At 52.0% G+C, this 16,827-nt stretch overlaps 1 protein-coding gene across 1 annotated transcript; it reads left to right on the plus strand.

The window, feature by feature from the left end:
• The first annotated feature begins 2,407 nt into the window (after window positions 1-2,407).
• On the plus strand, window positions 2,408-13,127 carry Peli3 (pellino E3 ubiquitin protein ligase family member 3). The gene is made up of 7 exons (XM_032891207.1): window positions 2,408-2,573; window positions 3,621-3,773; window positions 6,685-6,814; window positions 8,452-8,553; window positions 9,933-10,127; window positions 10,439-10,627; window positions 12,138-13,127. The coding sequence occupies exons 2-7, from the start codon at window positions 3,622-3,624 to the stop codon at window positions 12,705-12,707; spliced, it is 1,338 nt and encodes a 445-aa protein (XP_032747098.1). The 5' UTR covers window positions 2,408-2,573; window position 3,621; the 3' UTR covers window positions 12,708-13,127.
• The last annotated feature ends 3,700 nt before the right edge of the window (window positions 13,128-16,827 follow it).

Raw genomic sequence — 16,827 nt, forward strand, 5'->3', positions numbered from 1 at the left:
TGGAACTGGCTAGCTTGGAACTTACTGTGTAGACCAGGATGGCTTTGAATGTATAGAAGTCTGCTTGTTGATACCTTTTGAATGCTGGAATAAAATTCGTGGTGTTGGAGCCCTTCCCCTCCCCACACCGGGACTTATCAGGTGTACCAGGAAACTGTCACCTAGAAGAAACCTTCGAGCCTTGGCAAACTCTCAGTCCTGCTGGGTGGTCATGGTGGCAGCTCCAGTTGTTGGCTGTTCCGTACTTGTGAAACCTGGAGCAAGCTTCCCTCCCTCTCTGGGGCTCCATTTCCTATATATAAACTGAAGTCAATAATAATAGTTCAGTGCATGGTCCTAAGGAGCTTCTTGGGCAAATAGAGTGTTGGGATACAAGAGGAGGACTACATCCACACTACAGGCCTTCGGAATTGAAGCCATCCTTCAGTGAGGGATTTGTGTGGCCTTCTGGGTGGCATCTAGGAGGTTCCTAGATGACCAGTGAGTGAGTTTCTTTGACTGCTGGTCCTCAAAACAGTTGGCAGAGCAGTTGGTCTTGGGCAGGGAGTTAGCGAAGTGGATGTGGGGCTTAGAGAGTCTGGGAATTTGGGAGTGAGACTGCATTTGCTCCCTCTTAGGAACGAGCAGGCCAACTTCCACTCAACCTTTGCAGCAGAAGTCACAGGTCCTTGATTCCCTCATAAAACACATTTCAGGCTCGGGTTAGGGCAGAGGTGTAGCTCAGTTGGTAAAGTGTTAGCCTACCACTTATGAATCACTGTGTTTGACCCCAGGCACTGTATTAACTGGGTGTGGTAGCTCCCAGCACTTGGAAAGTGGAGGCAGGGGACTCAGAAGCTCATCCTCTGAGCTTGAGTTCAAGGGTAGCCCAAACTGCATAGAATCCTGCCTCAAAACAAATGAATTCAGGGATTAATTGGCCACTGGGGGAATATCGTTCCAGACCAGGCGATCCTAAGCAGGAGAGACTGCATCTGAGACTTTATCCTTCCAGCTCTGTGTCATGGCGGCTTTCAAAGTTAGGAGTTCATCAGGCTTGGCATCCCTTGCTTTTAATTCCAGCTTTTGGGAGGCAGAGGAAAGCAAGTTTCTGTGAGCTGCTCAGGAGGCTAGCCTGCTGAGGCTAGTCGGTGAGCTCCAGGCCATTAAGGGCTACTTGGTGAGACCCCTGTCTCAAAACAAACAAACAAACAAACAAACAAGTAAGGGGGCTGGAGAGATGGCTCAGTGGTTATGTGCAATGGCTGCTCTTTCAGGGGGCCTGGGTTTGATTCTTAGCACTGACATGGTGGTTCACAATCATTTGTAACTCCAGTCCCAGGGAGTCCGAGTTTCTGGCTTCTGCTGGCAGTAGGCAGGCATACAAGTGGTGCACAGACAGCGCAAGCAAAATACTCATATACATAAAAATACAATAGGTTTAGGGTTTTAAAAGAAAGCAGACAACAACAAAAATATAGTGAGACGTTCAAGGGTTGGAGATGTTGGTAAAGGGTTTGCTGAGCTGTATGAAGCCATGGGTCAGATCCTCTCTTGGCTCCTGTTTAGCAAGCCATTTCTGTAAATCTGTTTCATGGTGTTGGGGGCAGGGGTGACGGGACACAATTATTGTATCGGCCTCCCAGGGATTACAGGAGTTAATTTGCTCAAATTCAACCCAGAGAGCTTGGTATAGACAGAAGAAATGTTTTGAAAGCCTGTGGCCCTGAGAGACCGAGCACCCGGTTTCTCTTTGAGGCTTTGCTAAGGATAGGAGCGTACTGTTGAGAGGAGAGGGCAGGGGTGCCTATCTCTGGACACCAAGGAGGCCAGAGCTCACTGACTGTTGCATAGAGATAAAGTGGTCAAGCTGAATTGACAGACAAATCTGCACTCAAGACAATCGCAGTGGCTTTCCTCAGCCTCCGCGGGTGACGCACCTTCTTCCTCCGCCTCTTCTAGTAGTTTCCTTCCCTCTGTTAGCTCTGGGCTCTCCTGTAATCCCGAGGTTTCCCCATATGGAAGGCGGGGTCTTGGAGCAGGAGGTGGGGAGTCGCCAGTCTTAGGCTGGGGAAAGGAGCCTCTAGATTACTGTGTGAAAGGAGGCTCCGGTCTTGGAGAGAACCCAGGAGACCCTGGAATGAGAGTGAGGTGTCTGGAGCCTGGAATAAGAGAGGGGTCTTGTAGACCAAGGGGAATCCCTCAGCCAGCCAGGAGAGGATAGGGACTCCTACAGTGGGAATCGCGAACAGAACTTCTTTGGTTCCCGGGGCGGGACACAGAAAGAAATGGGCGAGGGTTCCTGAAAACCTCTTTAGCTTCACAGACTACAGTTTGGCTAAGCCGCAGGAGGCGGAGCCTCGGGGTAAGGCGGGGCCTCTAGGGGGCGGAGCCGGGGCGGAACGTGGGGGTACGGGGTGGAGCGTGAGGGCTTGTGTGCACATCCCTCTTCCTCCGGGCCCCGGGTGTCCCCGTGACGAGGCTGCACCGAGCAGCCGCGGGCCGGGCCCATCCCGCCGCAGCAGTCCCAGGGCGCAGTAGAGGTGAGGCGGGTGGGAGCCGGCAGCTCACTGAGAGCCCCAGAACGCCGTCAGGTGAGGCGGGCGAGGTGAGGGGCAGGGGGCTGTACTGGGCGTGCGCTGGGGGCGTGTTTGAGTATCTGGGGGTGGCCGGGTTAAGGGAGCGGGTCTGAGGGCTGGCGCCTGTGGCTGTTAGCGCGTAGGCGCGTCCCTGCCGTAGCAGGTCTTGGGTTTGCTGCGCACGTCTGGGCACTGCCGGCGGTGCTAGGGGTGTGCGGTACTGACTGCGTGCGCGCGCGTATTTGTGAGGGGCCGCCTGGTGTGTATCTGCGTATGCGCTGGGCTGTCATTGTGCCCTTTCCGAGCACGGGGTGCGGGCCTGCCTCTGCGCAGTTCCTCCAACGTTGGGGTTATTAAGTAGGCAGCCTGCGGGCGACCTGGCTCTGCTGCAGGGGGTGCCGGACTGGGGAGCGCCGCCCCCACAGGCCTCCCGAGACCGAAGCGGCCTGAGGACCGCAGACAGACACCTGAGGGAGGGAGGGCTCTGGAGGCCTGCCTGCCTGCTGTGCCAGGCCAAGATGGGGAGACTGAGGCAGGTGGGTGGTGAGAGAAGGGCAGACAGAGGAAGGCAGGTGGATAGAAGTAGGGAGCGAAAAGGCAGAAAAGGACGTGCTGGGAGGGCAGAGAGTCATTGAGAACAGACAGACTGACAGAGGCCTAGCCCTGCAAAAAAGGGCAATAAGATTAGAGTGAACACATAGACCCAAGAGCCCGACAGAGTGGGTAACTGAGCATAAGCCAGGAATTAAGTCTGAGTTTAGAGGTAAGGTAAGTCCTGGCTGCCCCTCCGCCGAGCACATTCCAACCGAAGTTGGTATATTGCTCTAACTAACCAAATACTCCAACTCTGACTTTGCCATTTCTTTCTTGGTCCTGTCTCACCAGCCCCCCTCCGTGGTATCCCAGAAACCTCACCGTTTAGGGGAAGCAGAAGTAGTTATAATAACAAGTATTGAAGGGCCAATCTTGCCTTAGGCTAAGGGTCCTTGTCTCTAGCCAGAGCTTGAGAGGAGTTGGGGTGGGAAGTTGCAAAGTTCTTTTCTCTTCTTCCACTCTGCTCAGCATGGTGCTGGAAGGAAACCCTGAAGTGGGATCCCCCCGAACCTCAGACCTCCAGCACCCGGGGGACAAGGGCTCGTGCATCCTCTCTTCTCCTGGTGAAGAAGCACTGCCAGGCGAGGAACCCATCAAGTATGGTGAACTCATCGTTCTGGGGTGAGCCTCTCTAGTCCAGGAGTGATGCGCGTGGGTTACTACCCCCTCGGGTCAGCCGAGACAACAGTGTGCACCCGCTGCTCTTCCCAGGCCTCTAAGAACAAAATTGATCAAACCCATTTCTGTTGTTTTGTTTTGGAGACAGGATTTCTCTGGCCTGGAACTTGATCAGTAGACCAGGCTAGCCCTGAGCTCAGAGATCCACCTGCCTCTGCCTCCCGAGCACTGAGGTTAAAGGCGTGAGCCACAACCAGCAGCCTGAGACGATTCTTACACCTGCTCACCACAGTTTGCAGTCAGCCGAGAAAAAGAATAGCAGAAAAAAAAAGTCTGTATAACACCTACTGTATATAAGTGTGGGGAAAAGAATTCTGATTCAGCCTGTGTTGCCTGAGACCTTGTCCCGACCAAAACTGCTTGGTCCCAATTCTACTTCGGCAAGTTGCCAAACTTTCCCTTGCCTCTGTGTCACATTTTGAAGACAGGGTTGGTACTGACCTCCCAAAGGTTACCTGCAGGAAGGAAAGGAGAAAGAGATTTCTGTAAAGTACGTAGACTGGTACCCAGCTCATCCCAAGTGTCTGGGAGGCAGGCAGTGCCACACCTTTCTGTGGCTACTATTTCATTCCAATCCTCACAAAGATGCTGTGACGAAGGACATGAGGTAATCGAGGCCCAGAGAGGGACAGTGACTGACCCAAGGGCACACAGCTGGTAAATGGGAAGGCTGGGGTTTGAACCCAGATCTTCCCAACCGTAGATCTAGCACACTATCACTAAACTGCAGCTCACCCTCGTGTTACAGATAGAAAGTGGAGGTTATTAGAGAGAAATTGGTGGCACTTGATAGTTGGACGGACTCTGTCTCTTTCTGGTCTTTGCCTGCCGGGATGCCTGCATCTCCCATGAAACTCTTCCCTCAGATGGGACAGAGCCGTCTCCCTGTCCCGATCGGCTGTCGGCTCATGATGAAGATTAACAGTACATCACAGTGGCTGGCGTTTGGTGACTTGTATGCAACACCTTACCTTTTATTTTCAAATACCCATAATAACTAACTCATATCAAGACCTGGCAAACTCTGTCAGGCATTTTAAAGCACTCTATCTTGTTCCGTTCTCAAAATCAACATTCCAAGTGGGTCCTGACAATGAGTTCCATTTTATAGAGGTCGTGTGACAGTGGAAGAGTGGGTGTGCGCTGGGCTCCTGAGAGGCCTCAGCCTGCATCCTGGCCTGTCTCCCCCTAGGCTTGCTGCTGCCGTGTGTGCATGAGAAGCGCTCAGAGGGTAAGAGAGATGCTCCTCGCAGAGGAGCTTATATCTGAGGAGCAGCTGCTTCATGTCCTGACAGAAGGAAGGACGTATTTCTCTCTGGGTTCGAGGCAGCTCTCTGTCCTGAGAAGAGCAGGAAACCCTCACTGTGTTTCAGAGCTACTGGGGAACACATAGAAATCACACATGGTCCGGTAGAGTGCACACGCTTGTAATCCCAGCACTCAGGAGGGAGCAGCCTATGTTGCCTGAGACCTTGTCCCGAAAATCAACAGAAAGATGAGAGAGGGAGTGAGGGAGAGAGAAAAGAGAAAAGAACATAGGAGATACAGAGAGACCCTCACCTCAAAAGGCAGAATCGGATGGATCTAGAGACTATGGATTTAACACTCACCAGGAAATTCTAATTGGTCTTGTGTTTGGCATCCTATTTTCCCCCTGTGTGAGACAGGGTCTCACATAGCCCAGGCTGCTTCCATCATTCTCCCTGTGTAGCTGGGGATGACCTTGATCTCCTGATTGTCCTTTCTCCCAAGCGCTGAGATTACAGGAATGGACCAGCAGACTGCACACATGTGGTGCTGGGATTTGAACCCAGGGCATTGTTCATGCTAGGCAAGCACTCTATTCACTGAGCTACATCCCCAGCCCTGTAGTTGGCAACTGCGATGTCCTTCTCCAAATTTTTCTGTGGCTTTCCGCTACTTAGAGAAAAGCGTTCTTAGCCTGTTATTCATACCACTGGAGTGTAAATCCTAGTCTCACGGATCCCTGCCAGTCTCAGGGCCTTGGCTCAGTACCTGATAGCTTTCGGGACTTTGGCAAATCTAGGTGTGTGTGACTACAGTCCACACACAATCTGGCCTTTTTCATTGCTATTGTTTTTGCTTCTTAGCTTGAGACAACTCATTTTTCCCTTCCTGGGCCTTGACTTGTCTAATTTATAAGATAGGAAGAAAGACACTTGCCTGGCAGGACATTGTGCAGACTCCATTAGGTAATTAAAAACATGAAGGACCGGGCACAGAGGCAGCCATCCACCGCAGCCATCAAGGCAATGGCTCACCCCATCCTTGCTTCTCATAGCCATTCCCCCTGAATAAAAGCTGGGAAGGAAGGTTGAAAATTAGACAAGGTGGAGATAATGGAAGGAGTGGCGTTAGAAGCTGCCTTCTTGCTCATTTATGGACGTCGTATGTTGAAAGATCCTTTGCTGCAGTTGAAGTCTTTACAGTTCTTCAAGGCCTGATGTAGGTGTTTCCTCTCCTGGAATTTTGATCCTGGGATTCTCCCCTCTCCCCCGACTGGGCTTGAGTGTACTTGACTTGTGCCTGGGTCATGGCAGGTGGTGCCTGGGTTCCTTGAGAAACTGAGTCCTTTCCTCCACTGAGCATGGCTGTGGTGCATCAGCTCTACCAGAGACGTGCAGGGAACTTGGCTCACTGAAGCAGGGACTCCCACCTCCCACCCCTTAATTCAGCCATTTGCTATTCTGGGCTTCTCTAGCTTTAGATGGTTCTATCCCTTGTTCATCAAGGTGGGGTCTGCCCCAGGTTGGCAGTTTCCTTCAGGTCTCCTAAGGACTCACTCTCTCCTCCTTTCTCTCCTCCCACCATCTCCCCACCACCACATCCACAGCTACAATGGGTGTCTGTCAAGTGGGGACAAGGGCCGCCGCCGAAGCCGCCTGGCACTGAGCCGCCGGCCACATGCCAACGGAGTGAAGCCAGATGTCATGCACCACATCTCCACACCACTCGTCTCCAAGGCAAGCCACTCATCCCAGTGACCGAATGCCATCCCGTCCTATGCCCAGGCCTAGGTCTTCAGTCTTCCTGGACCCACCTGCCAGGGCCTTTGTGGAGAAGGGCAGCCCACTGTGTCATTACTCACTCCCTGCCTGCCGGCTCAGCAGAGAAATGGTGGTGATGGGGCTGGGAGATGATGGCTCAGTAGGGTAAGAAGGCTTGCTGTGCAAGCATGAGGATTTGAGTTTGGATCCCTGGCACTCATAAATTAAAGGCACATATGCCTATAACCCCAGGACTGTTGAGGGCAAAGACAGGGATAGCTGGGGCTTGCTGGCCCTCATCCTAACCCAAAACCATAAGCTCAAGGTTCAGTGAGAGACATAAATCAGAGTGATAGCGGACACCCAATTGCCTTTGTGGACACACCCATGGACAAACATTCTCTGCAGTATGCCCAGCCCTTGACAGCCTTTCAGATGTTTCCTTGGCTGCCATACCCATTCGTTGGTTAGAAATTTTACTTACTGAAATTTTTTAAAATTTATTTTTATGTGTATGGTTTTGCCTGCATGAATGTCTATGCACTGTCAGCATGCAGTACCTGTGGAGGCCAGAAGAGGGTATGGACCTGGAGATGCAGACCCTTGTAAGCTGCCATATGGGTGTTAGGAATCAAACCAGGGACTACTGCAAGAGCAGCCAGTGATCCGAATCACTGAGCCATCTCTCTAGTGCCTATCAGCATTATTTTAGAGGTAACCGAGGTTGCAAGAGTGGAATGTGATGTTCACACAATGTGTTAGTCAGGGTTCTCTAGAGAAATAGAACCTATAGAATACATGTCTGTCTGTCTGTTTGTCTGTATGTATGTGTCTGTCTATGGGGAATTTATTAGAATAGCTTACAGGCTGTAGTCCTGCTAATCCAACAGTGGCTGCCAATGGAAGGTCCGAGGATCCTGTAGTTGCTTAGTGTATAAGGATGGATGTCTCGGCTGGTCTTCATCAGAATCCCGAACAGTGGGCTGTCGTGCCAGTGATGGAATGGACTTGCTCGGGAGAGGGAGAGCAAGCTGGCAAAGAGAGGACTTCCCTCCTCTGTCCTGTATGTATAGGCAGCCAGCAGAAGGTGTGGCCCAGATTAAAGGTGGATCTCCCCTTTCCATAAGATCTTGATTAAAGGCTTGTCTTCCCACCCCAAATACCCAGATTAGAAGTAGGTCTCACCACTTCAGGTGATTGAATTAAGCAAAAACCCCTCCCAGGTGTGCCCAGTCATTGGGTTTTAGTCCGTTCTGGATACAGCCAAGCTGGCAGCTAAGAACAGCCCTTACACACAATACCACGGAAAAACCTTTGGCTTCAGAGAGTTGGTGTGGAAGTTAAGTCTCTGCTGTTTGCAGCCGTGTGGTTGAGGGCCAGTTCTTCTCTCTGACTTGTAATTTCCAATGGTGAAAATGGAACCATAGGCACATTTTTTTGAGGTAACTGGAAGATTGAACAAGAGAACCAGCTAAGAGCTCCTTCTGTACAAGTCTCCTGTGTACAGGATGAAGCCGCCCCTTTCTGGGAGTGGCTGTTGGGCCTGGAGTTGGCCTCTGGCTCAGTTTACACCTCTCTTGTACCCTGGGAAGTGACTGCCTTCTCTCCCCCAGGCCCTGAGTAACCGAGGCCAGCATAGCATCTCATACACACTGTCCCGGAGCCACTCCGTCATAGTGGAGTACACACATGACAGCGACAAAGACATGTTCCAGGTATGTCCAGCCTCCCAGCCTCTGCTGTGCAGGAGTTTGGGATCAGGCCACAGGCTCACAGGGCCTGGGAAAGATGTTTCTGAGCACTCACTGGAGTGGATTGTCCTTCAGATGGAAAAGCGGGATGGCTTAGACTGGGTTGCTGACGTTGCAGTCAATAGCGAGACAGCAGCCCTCAGACTCAAGACTCCTAGAAGGTAGGAGACTATCTACGGCTATGAAGTTCCCAGTACAGGGCTAAGCCTCATTGTGCCTAGGTTTAGGGGCTAGCCCTGTGCACTTACCATTGGGTGACTTTGGGCAAGAGTCATTTAACATCTCTGAGTCTTGTTGTCCTCTTCTGTGAAACGAGGCCTGGGGCTGGGGATTTAGCTCAGTGGTAGGCGCTTACCTAGGGCGCAAGGCCCTGGGTTCAGTCCCCAGCTCGAAAAAAAAAAACCAAAAAAAAAAAAAAAAAACCAAAAAAACGAGGCCCATAGTAGCCTCCCCCCTCATGACAGGAATAACTGAGGTCTTGTACATAAATTGCTTAGCTTGGGTCTAGAGAGCTAGGTTAGAGGTTAAGAGCACTTCTTGCTCTTGCAAAGGACTCAGGTTCAGTTCTCAGCACCCACGTCTGCTGTCTTACAGCTGCCTGTCACTCAGTCCAGGGGAGCCCATGCCCTCTGGCCTGCACGGGTGCTTGCACACATGTGGTACAGTGAAGTCACTCAGAAACACATACATAAGCAAACACAATAAGCAGAGTGTCTGCTTACACCTTTAATACTAGCACTTGGGAGGTAGACATAAGTGGACTTGAGGCTAGCCTGCTCTACATAGCAAGTGCCAAGCCAGTGCAGGCTACATAGTGAAGCCCTGCTTGACAAAATCAACAACAACAAGAGCTGGGTGGCGGTGCATGCCTTTAATCCTAGGACCTGGGAGGTAGAGGCAGGCGGATGTCTGAGTTTGGGGCCAGCTTGGTGTGCAGAGTGAGTTCCAGGATAGCCAGGAATACATATAGGGAAACCCAGTCTCAAAACGAAAAAAAAAAAAATCTTAAAAGCTTATCCGGTGATACCTTCTTACTAAAACTTAATTCACTGCTAATGTTTCAGGTGTCACTTTTAATTGGTCTGTCAGCAGTAGAGGAGCAACCGAGTGGGGTATTTCTCAGAGCTGTGGGGCCACAGAGCAGAAATTGGTTCATACCACAGTTGGTCAGACGTAAGGAACCTGCAGGCCAGCCCACAGGGCCTAGCCTCTGGAGCGTTGTGGGTGCAGTGTGCACTGTTCTCTTTGGGACTGGCACTTCAGGTTTTGGTGACTGCTGAGACACTGGGTGAGAAAACTGTGAAATTTGTCTGCACATGTGTTCTGGCCCTCCTTTCTTATAGATTGGCCGCTCTACTGAAAACATGATCGACTTCGTGGTAACGGACACATCTCCTGGCGGAGGGACTACGGAGGGCCCTTCTGCCCAGAGTACCATCTCTCGCTATGCCTGTCGAATCCTCTGTGACCGCCGGCCACCCTATACTGCCCGCATTTATGCTGCTGGTTTTGATGCCTCTAGCAACATCTTTCTTGGAGTGAGTGATTGCCCAAGCGTGGCTAGAGAGAGCTGAGGGGAGGAAGGCTGGGGAGATGCTGCGTCCTGGAGTGATGGGGCAGTACATAGCCATCCTTTGTGTCGCTCCTCTCCTCTCCTCCTCTCCTCTCCTAAGGCTTAGCAGCCCATTTCTTGAACAAGCAAAGGGAAGAACAAAGAGGCCAAGTGGTGCCCAAGACCTGAAATCCTCCCTGGGAAACCCCAGACCTCGAAGGTGGGGGGACACCATCTCTGGCATGCAGCCTTTTGGGAACTCTTGGAGTTGTGAGCTTATCCTTCCTGTGGTCCTAGGAGCGGGCAGCCAAGTGGAGGACTCCTGACGGTCTGATGGATGGCTTGACAACCAATGGGGTCCTGGTGATGCACCCAGCGGGTGGCTTCTCCGAGGACTCTGCCCCGGGTGTCTGGAGGGAAATTTCCGTCTGTGGGAATGTGTACGAACTTCGGGATAGCCGATCAGCTCAGCAGCGGGGGAAGCTGGTAGGTGACCTCCTCCGTCTCTCCCCTCCCTTCCCAGGCCCCCATCAGCAGTTCTTTGCCTTTCCATGCTGGGAGACGGTCTACAGCACTTCCCCCCAAGGGAGTCCCACCAGGTTCTGCTTGGCGAGCCCCAGGCTCAGACAGTTCCTGACACTTGTCACTTGCCACACAGACAGGACCCGAGCAAGGTCCCTAGGTATACCTTTATACTGCTGGGGATCCAGCAGGTGATATGAAATGCAGCCATGCACATGCGCTGTGTGGAACCAAATGGCTTCGAGGCTGCCAGCAGCTTAGAAAATCACACCCTCTTCCAAGGATGACACTTGGCCTGTGCATGAACAGTTTATAGCCCAGAGTGTTGGCAGCTCCTAGGGTGTCTGTCGCATATAAGGAGGGTGTTGTTATTCTCTCCCAGCAGGAGTAAAAGGGCCTTTGGAGTGGTTCTTACACTGCTGGTCTGGAAGTGCCCCTTTGGTGCTTCTTGGAGCACTGATGTTGAGAGCTGGGAGTACATTCTAGGAAAAAAAAATAGGGCCATATAGCAATATTCCTTGACTGGACCACAGAACTCTCCCCAGGCGTCAGCACATGAGAGGGTTATGAGTTCTCAGCCAGCCTGAGCACACAGCAAGAGCCTGTCTCAAAATCAAACCAGGGGCTAGAGAGACGGCTCAGTGCTAAGAGCACTAGCTGTTCTTCCAGAAGACCCAGGTTTAGTTCCCAGCACCCACATGGCAGCTTACAGCCATGCGTAACTCTAGATCTAGGGGATCCAACACCCTTTTCTGGCCTCCATGGGCACCAGGCACGCATGTAACACACAGACATATGTGCAGGCAAAACACCCATAAAGTTAAAAACTAAAGAAACAAAACAAACTGTACATGTAACACAGATATGTGCTCGTTATGTGCCTGCTGTATACCAGACATTGTTATGTGCCCGCTGTATTCCAGACATCGTCCATGTTTTTTTCAGTTGACTTATTTAATCTTCACAAGGCCCACTTGAGATATGAAATTCACTTTGAGGTCCAGGAGACCAAGATACAGAAGTTACATTATTTTCTTGGTAACACTAAGTCAGTGACTGGCAAGATCAGGATTCAGACTGAGGCTCTCTGGCTCTAGAGTTCTTGCTGTGATCCACGACCTGGGGGCAGCCGCTTTGGGCTCAGTACCTGTATCCCCCCTGGGAGGTTATTGTTTTCTTTGTCGTATTCTACTTCTGCCATTTTGGGAGAGCTCTGGAAAACGTTTCAGAAAAACCTTGCTTTGGGCCAGACCTCCTGATTTGACCTGTGGAGATAGCAAAGCCCGGGTCCTGCTGAGATAAGGGGCTGTATGTATTTGGGGGCATCTGTCTTCCTCGGTTCAGCTGGCCTGCTGGCCTAGGGTGTTCTCTTCAGGGAATGTCACTGGTCAGGTAGGTGGCGTCTCTGGGGTGAGGCTACCTGAAGGCAGGGCCAGAGAGCTCTTGGGCTAAGGCCTTCTGCTGCCTTCGGCAGGTGGAAAACGAATCCAACGTCCTGCAAGATGGTTCGCTCATCGACCTGTGTGGGGCCACACTGTTGTGGCGCACTCCGGCAGGGTTGCTGAGGGCACCCACCCTGAAACAACTGGAGGCCCAGCGACAGGAGGCCAACGCAGCACGGCCCCAGTGTCCTGTGGGCCTCAGCACCTTGGCCTTCCCCAGTCCAGCCCGTGGCCGCACAGCACCCGACAAGCAGCAACCCTGGGTCTACGTCCGTTGTGGTCACGTCCATGGCTATCATGGCTGGGGCTGCCGGAGGGAGCGAGGCCCCCAGGAGCGCGAGTGTCCTCTCTGCCGCCTTGTGGGACCCTATGTGCCCCTGTGGCTCGGCCAGGAGGCCGGTCTCTGCCTGGACCCTGGGCCACCCAGCCACGCTTTTGCGCCCTGTGGCCACGTCTGTTCTGAGAAGACTGCCCGCTATTGGGCCCAGACACCGCTGCCGCATGGCACCCATGCTTTCCATGCGGCCTGCCCCTTTTGTGGGGCTTGGCTCACTGGAGAGCTTGGCTGTGTCCGCCTAATTTTCCAGGGGCCACTGGACTAGGCTCTCCAGGGTCCTTGATGCCATGCCCGCCTGCCCACCCAGGTCCCCCACCTCCTGCTGTTCAGAGGGAGCTCTGCCTGCTGGCAATAACCACACCAGTTGGATGCATTGGATGGGTTGTGGTCCTCCCCTCAACTCTAAGAGGGTCCCTGAGATCTCTATCCCAGTCATACTGATAGGGACTTTAGCACCAGCTCTGCCCCAGGCTTTTGGAGGGTACCCTACGCCCCTGTCTTCCCTGGGGTACCCTACATCATGCCACATACACTGTGCCCCTGGGGGAATGAAGAGGCCATGGCCCCTGACTTCCAGCTTAGACCGTTGTGCCCTGAGCCTGCCAGTCCAGTAACAGCTATCCCTCCCTGCTGCTGCCGCCGTGGGTTACTCTATAAACCTTGCTGCTCGGCTGCCCTTAAAGATCCACGTGTCCCGAATGCATGCAATACCTCCAGCCCCCAGCGAGTAAGTAACAAGCAGACAGGCAGGCTGCCATCAGCATTTGCTGACTTCCAGTACAGGCAGGATAGTGACAAGTGGGGGACACATGGGCAGTCAGGTTCTCTACCTAGTGCAGTTCACAGCCTAGCGAGGGGTGAACAGGTTCATGTTTGTTTGGATCAGGGAATTCTAGGGCTAGAGAACAGCTCTTGCTGGGTTTGGGAAAGTAAGAGGCTTTATGGAGGGGTAAAACAGGAGTTCAGCCTCCACGATGGCTTGGAACCTTCCAGGCCCACGAGGTAAGAGCTCAGTACCCTCTTGGCACAGGTTCAGGGTAAAGAAGCGAGGGTGGAGGAACAGATCAAGGGGGCATGGGGTGTGGCTACGCCTGGTGGTGAATTCAGATCCTCATTTAGGGACAGTTGGGGTCACGGTGGGGGGAGGGTTCCACAGCACCGCCTCTGAAACAAGGGCTACCATTGCTGAGTGTCACCGTGTGCCCCACCCCGTCCTAACTAGTTACAGCGGCATTCGCTAGGTACCAGGGCTCTGCTTCTCCAAGATCTGTCATTCAATCCTCACAGTGATCCAAGAAGGGAGATGTCCCGACTTGGGTTCTTAGAGAGAGAATTTTTTTTTTTTTTTTTGGTTCTTTTTTTCGGAGCTGGGGACCGAACCCAGGGCCTTGCGCTTCCTAGGTAAGCGCTCTACCGCTGAGCTAAATCCCCAGCCCCTAGAGAGAGAATTATAATCTAGCTGGAAGCTGTTATCGGAAGCCAGGACTGCCCCTGTCAGATCTCACTAAGGTTAGGTAAGACTGAGGCAAGGCAGGTTAGAGTCCGTTTCATGGGAAGCTGAAGAACAGATAGGTAGATTCGCACTTGTTCAGTGCCTGGTGCCCAAGAGGCCCAGCAGTGAGCAAGGGCCTCTAGTCGGATGTCAGAGGAGGGACTGTAGGATGATGTCATTCTGCAGGTGTAGGCAGCAAGGGACCCATGGGATTATTGCCAGAAGCTGATTACCACATCCTGCTGACCATCTGTACATGCTGAGGTTGTTCTGAGAGCTCGGACGGCCTAAAACCAGAGCCACGTCTTGAATGGCAGACACTGTAGAGACAGGATGGAGTTTGAAGGGCGACCAGGGTGAGGGTACTAACACAGAAGGGCAGGGAGAAGGCTGCACAACCAGTATGCTGGTCAGCAGAAAAAGAAGGGATCAGGGTTGTAGGCTGGGGCCTGGTGGGCCTTGGTGACTATGGAAATCAAATGTCAGTGCTGAACTCCTCCCTGTTCCTCCTGTGTGAGTCAGGACTTTCTTTGAGCCAAGGGCCGAGCTGGGGTTTTCCCTTGACCATAAAACAAGGAGGTAGCTCTGAGTGTAGGACTAATGTTGACCTCAGAGCAAGACAGACACCACAGCCTTAGGGGACAGAGATTCCACAGGAACATGCCCAAGGCCACACAGCTGCTGGTTGAGACCATGAAGACCAGGTGTGCTGTCGACGGTACGGAAGGCAGTCATCGTGGGGTAGTGTGAGCATCATACAGTGACAGTGGGAAGCATGACAGAGGAGGATGCCAGAGTGTGCTGGGAACATTTCAGCCCTACCCCCAAACACAAGAAATGGAGCTCTGCCCAGTTCTTGCTAATGATCCTGTTGGGGTTCAGGCAGGGAACACATTCTGATCTCATCTCTGGTGTTGAATCTCAGACTCTGGGAGAAAGGACAAACAAACGACACTTGACTGGGCTCTGGGAAGAACTCAGGCTGGTGGTGGAAGCCTGCCCTTGGGGCTTTCGATTCCAGGATTGTTCAATGGAATGACAATCTCTAAAGCCATGCATGGGGGTGTGTGCTTGTAATCCCAGCGTTGGTAGGCTAAAGAAGGAGGATTGTGTGTTCAGGGCTAGCCTGGGCTACATGGCAAGACCCTGTCTTAAACAAACAAAAACAAAAGGTATTTTCACTACCAGATGGATGTAAACATACAGAAAAGCCATGACCCATTAAAATAAAACGTGCTGTGTGTGTGTGTGTGTGTGTGTGTGTGTGTGTGTGTGTGAGAGAGAGAGAGAGAGAGAGAGAGAGTGAATGAGAAAATGAATGTGTTTGTGTTGGTGCAGGAGTTGGAAACTGTTTAGTGGAAGGTCTTAGAAAATCAAAGGTCCTCTCACCTGTGCAATTGCTACAACAGTGATATGCTATCTCAGGGTTTTTGCAAGAATTAAATGAGATTCTATATGGCAAGCTGCTGGTGAAGGACTTCATTTAATGTGCACTCCTATTGAGATTATAAAATGGCATCGTGCAGCTTGGTTGGGGGTCTTGGGTATTGGGATCCTTCACTTGCTTGAACCAGCCCTTGGCAGAGCTAGCCCAAGGATAGCTCTACTCCTCCTGCCTGGGTATTTCAACTTGATCTGAGTCAGACAACTTTATACCTAATCTAAAACCAATGAGAACAGGCAAAAGTAAAGAAGAGGACTTTCCTCGGGATACATTTTTACAGAATTCCCCCTTATAATGACACTCACCAATCAGAACCAACAGCTACTAGCACTGTGGTGACAAGCGTGGCCTTAAGCACCTTTGTGAATGAGAAACTGGTGTCTGTGTTGGGACACTGGTTGCACTGGGCCCTCTCTATAAACAGGCATGGTAAGGAAGGTGTGTTGGATTTCAGTCCCAAGACACTACCTCCTACACTACCCTAGGGGGCAGCGCTACCTCTTGATGGTTGCCCATCCCTTGGAGTAGACCCATTTATTAGTCCTGGAGTAAAGCTGATGGTGTTTCAGACTAAGAGAGGTGACCCATCTAAAGTCACACAGCTGGTAGGAGACAGACATCTGATTTAACCATGGACGACCTAAGTCAGGTCTCAGTCTAACCCAAGCTCTTTGCAGTGCTTAGCACGTCAGTCAACAGGTACTTGCAAGAGCCACAGGTCACCCAGACAGACACCTCCCTGACTACCAAGAGTGGACAACATGTTTGTCTGCATCCTGGGCTGCCCCGGAGTCTCTGAAGACTGCTTTTCTATTCTAGCTGGCAGATGACCTCACTAAGAAAATGCCAACTACTAGCTGGCCTCGACTCCTGCGTGTGTTGAGGAAACTGGGGCTCCTAATGTTTTAAGGACTGTTCCCAGGTCCATGGTGACCCAGCGGAGCACCTGTAGGATTTTTCTGCACCCCTGGGTGGGTGAGACTACTATTCGCACAGCGTACACTCTTTGCAAGAGCGTTGCACTCTCCAAATAGCACCCTCAAAACCTAAACCCAGAGAGGAGGGGGGAATCTACATTGCTATACTCTTCTCTAAGTGGAGGTTGCGGTAACTGCCAAACCCAGGGGAGGGACACTGGAGGTGAAACCCCAAAGAGAGCAGGTTTCCAGCTATATCTGTGGAAGCTCCTGATGTATAGGGACCATTATGTTTGGGGACCTTGTCAGTCCTCTCCGTCGGTATCTATCAGCAGTCTCGCGGGGTACTGAGATACTCAAACTACTTCACCAACCCTTGCCACACACCACTCGTCTGTACTGTGATGGCCAGTAGACAAAAGGCTAAGGCCTCAGAGTCCTTGCAAGCAAGCACCACCCGTAGCGCCTGGGGGCGGGGAAAAATGAGGGGAGGTGCTGTCTTCGGTCTCTCTACTGGCTGTAGCTGCTGCTC

The sequence above is a fragment of the Rattus rattus genome, chromosome 2, assembly GCF_011064425.1.
Source record: "Rattus rattus isolate New Zealand chromosome 2, Rrattus_CSIRO_v1, whole genome shotgun sequence".
Lineage (NCBI taxonomy): Eukaryota > Metazoa > Chordata > Mammalia > Rodentia > Muridae > Rattus > Rattus rattus.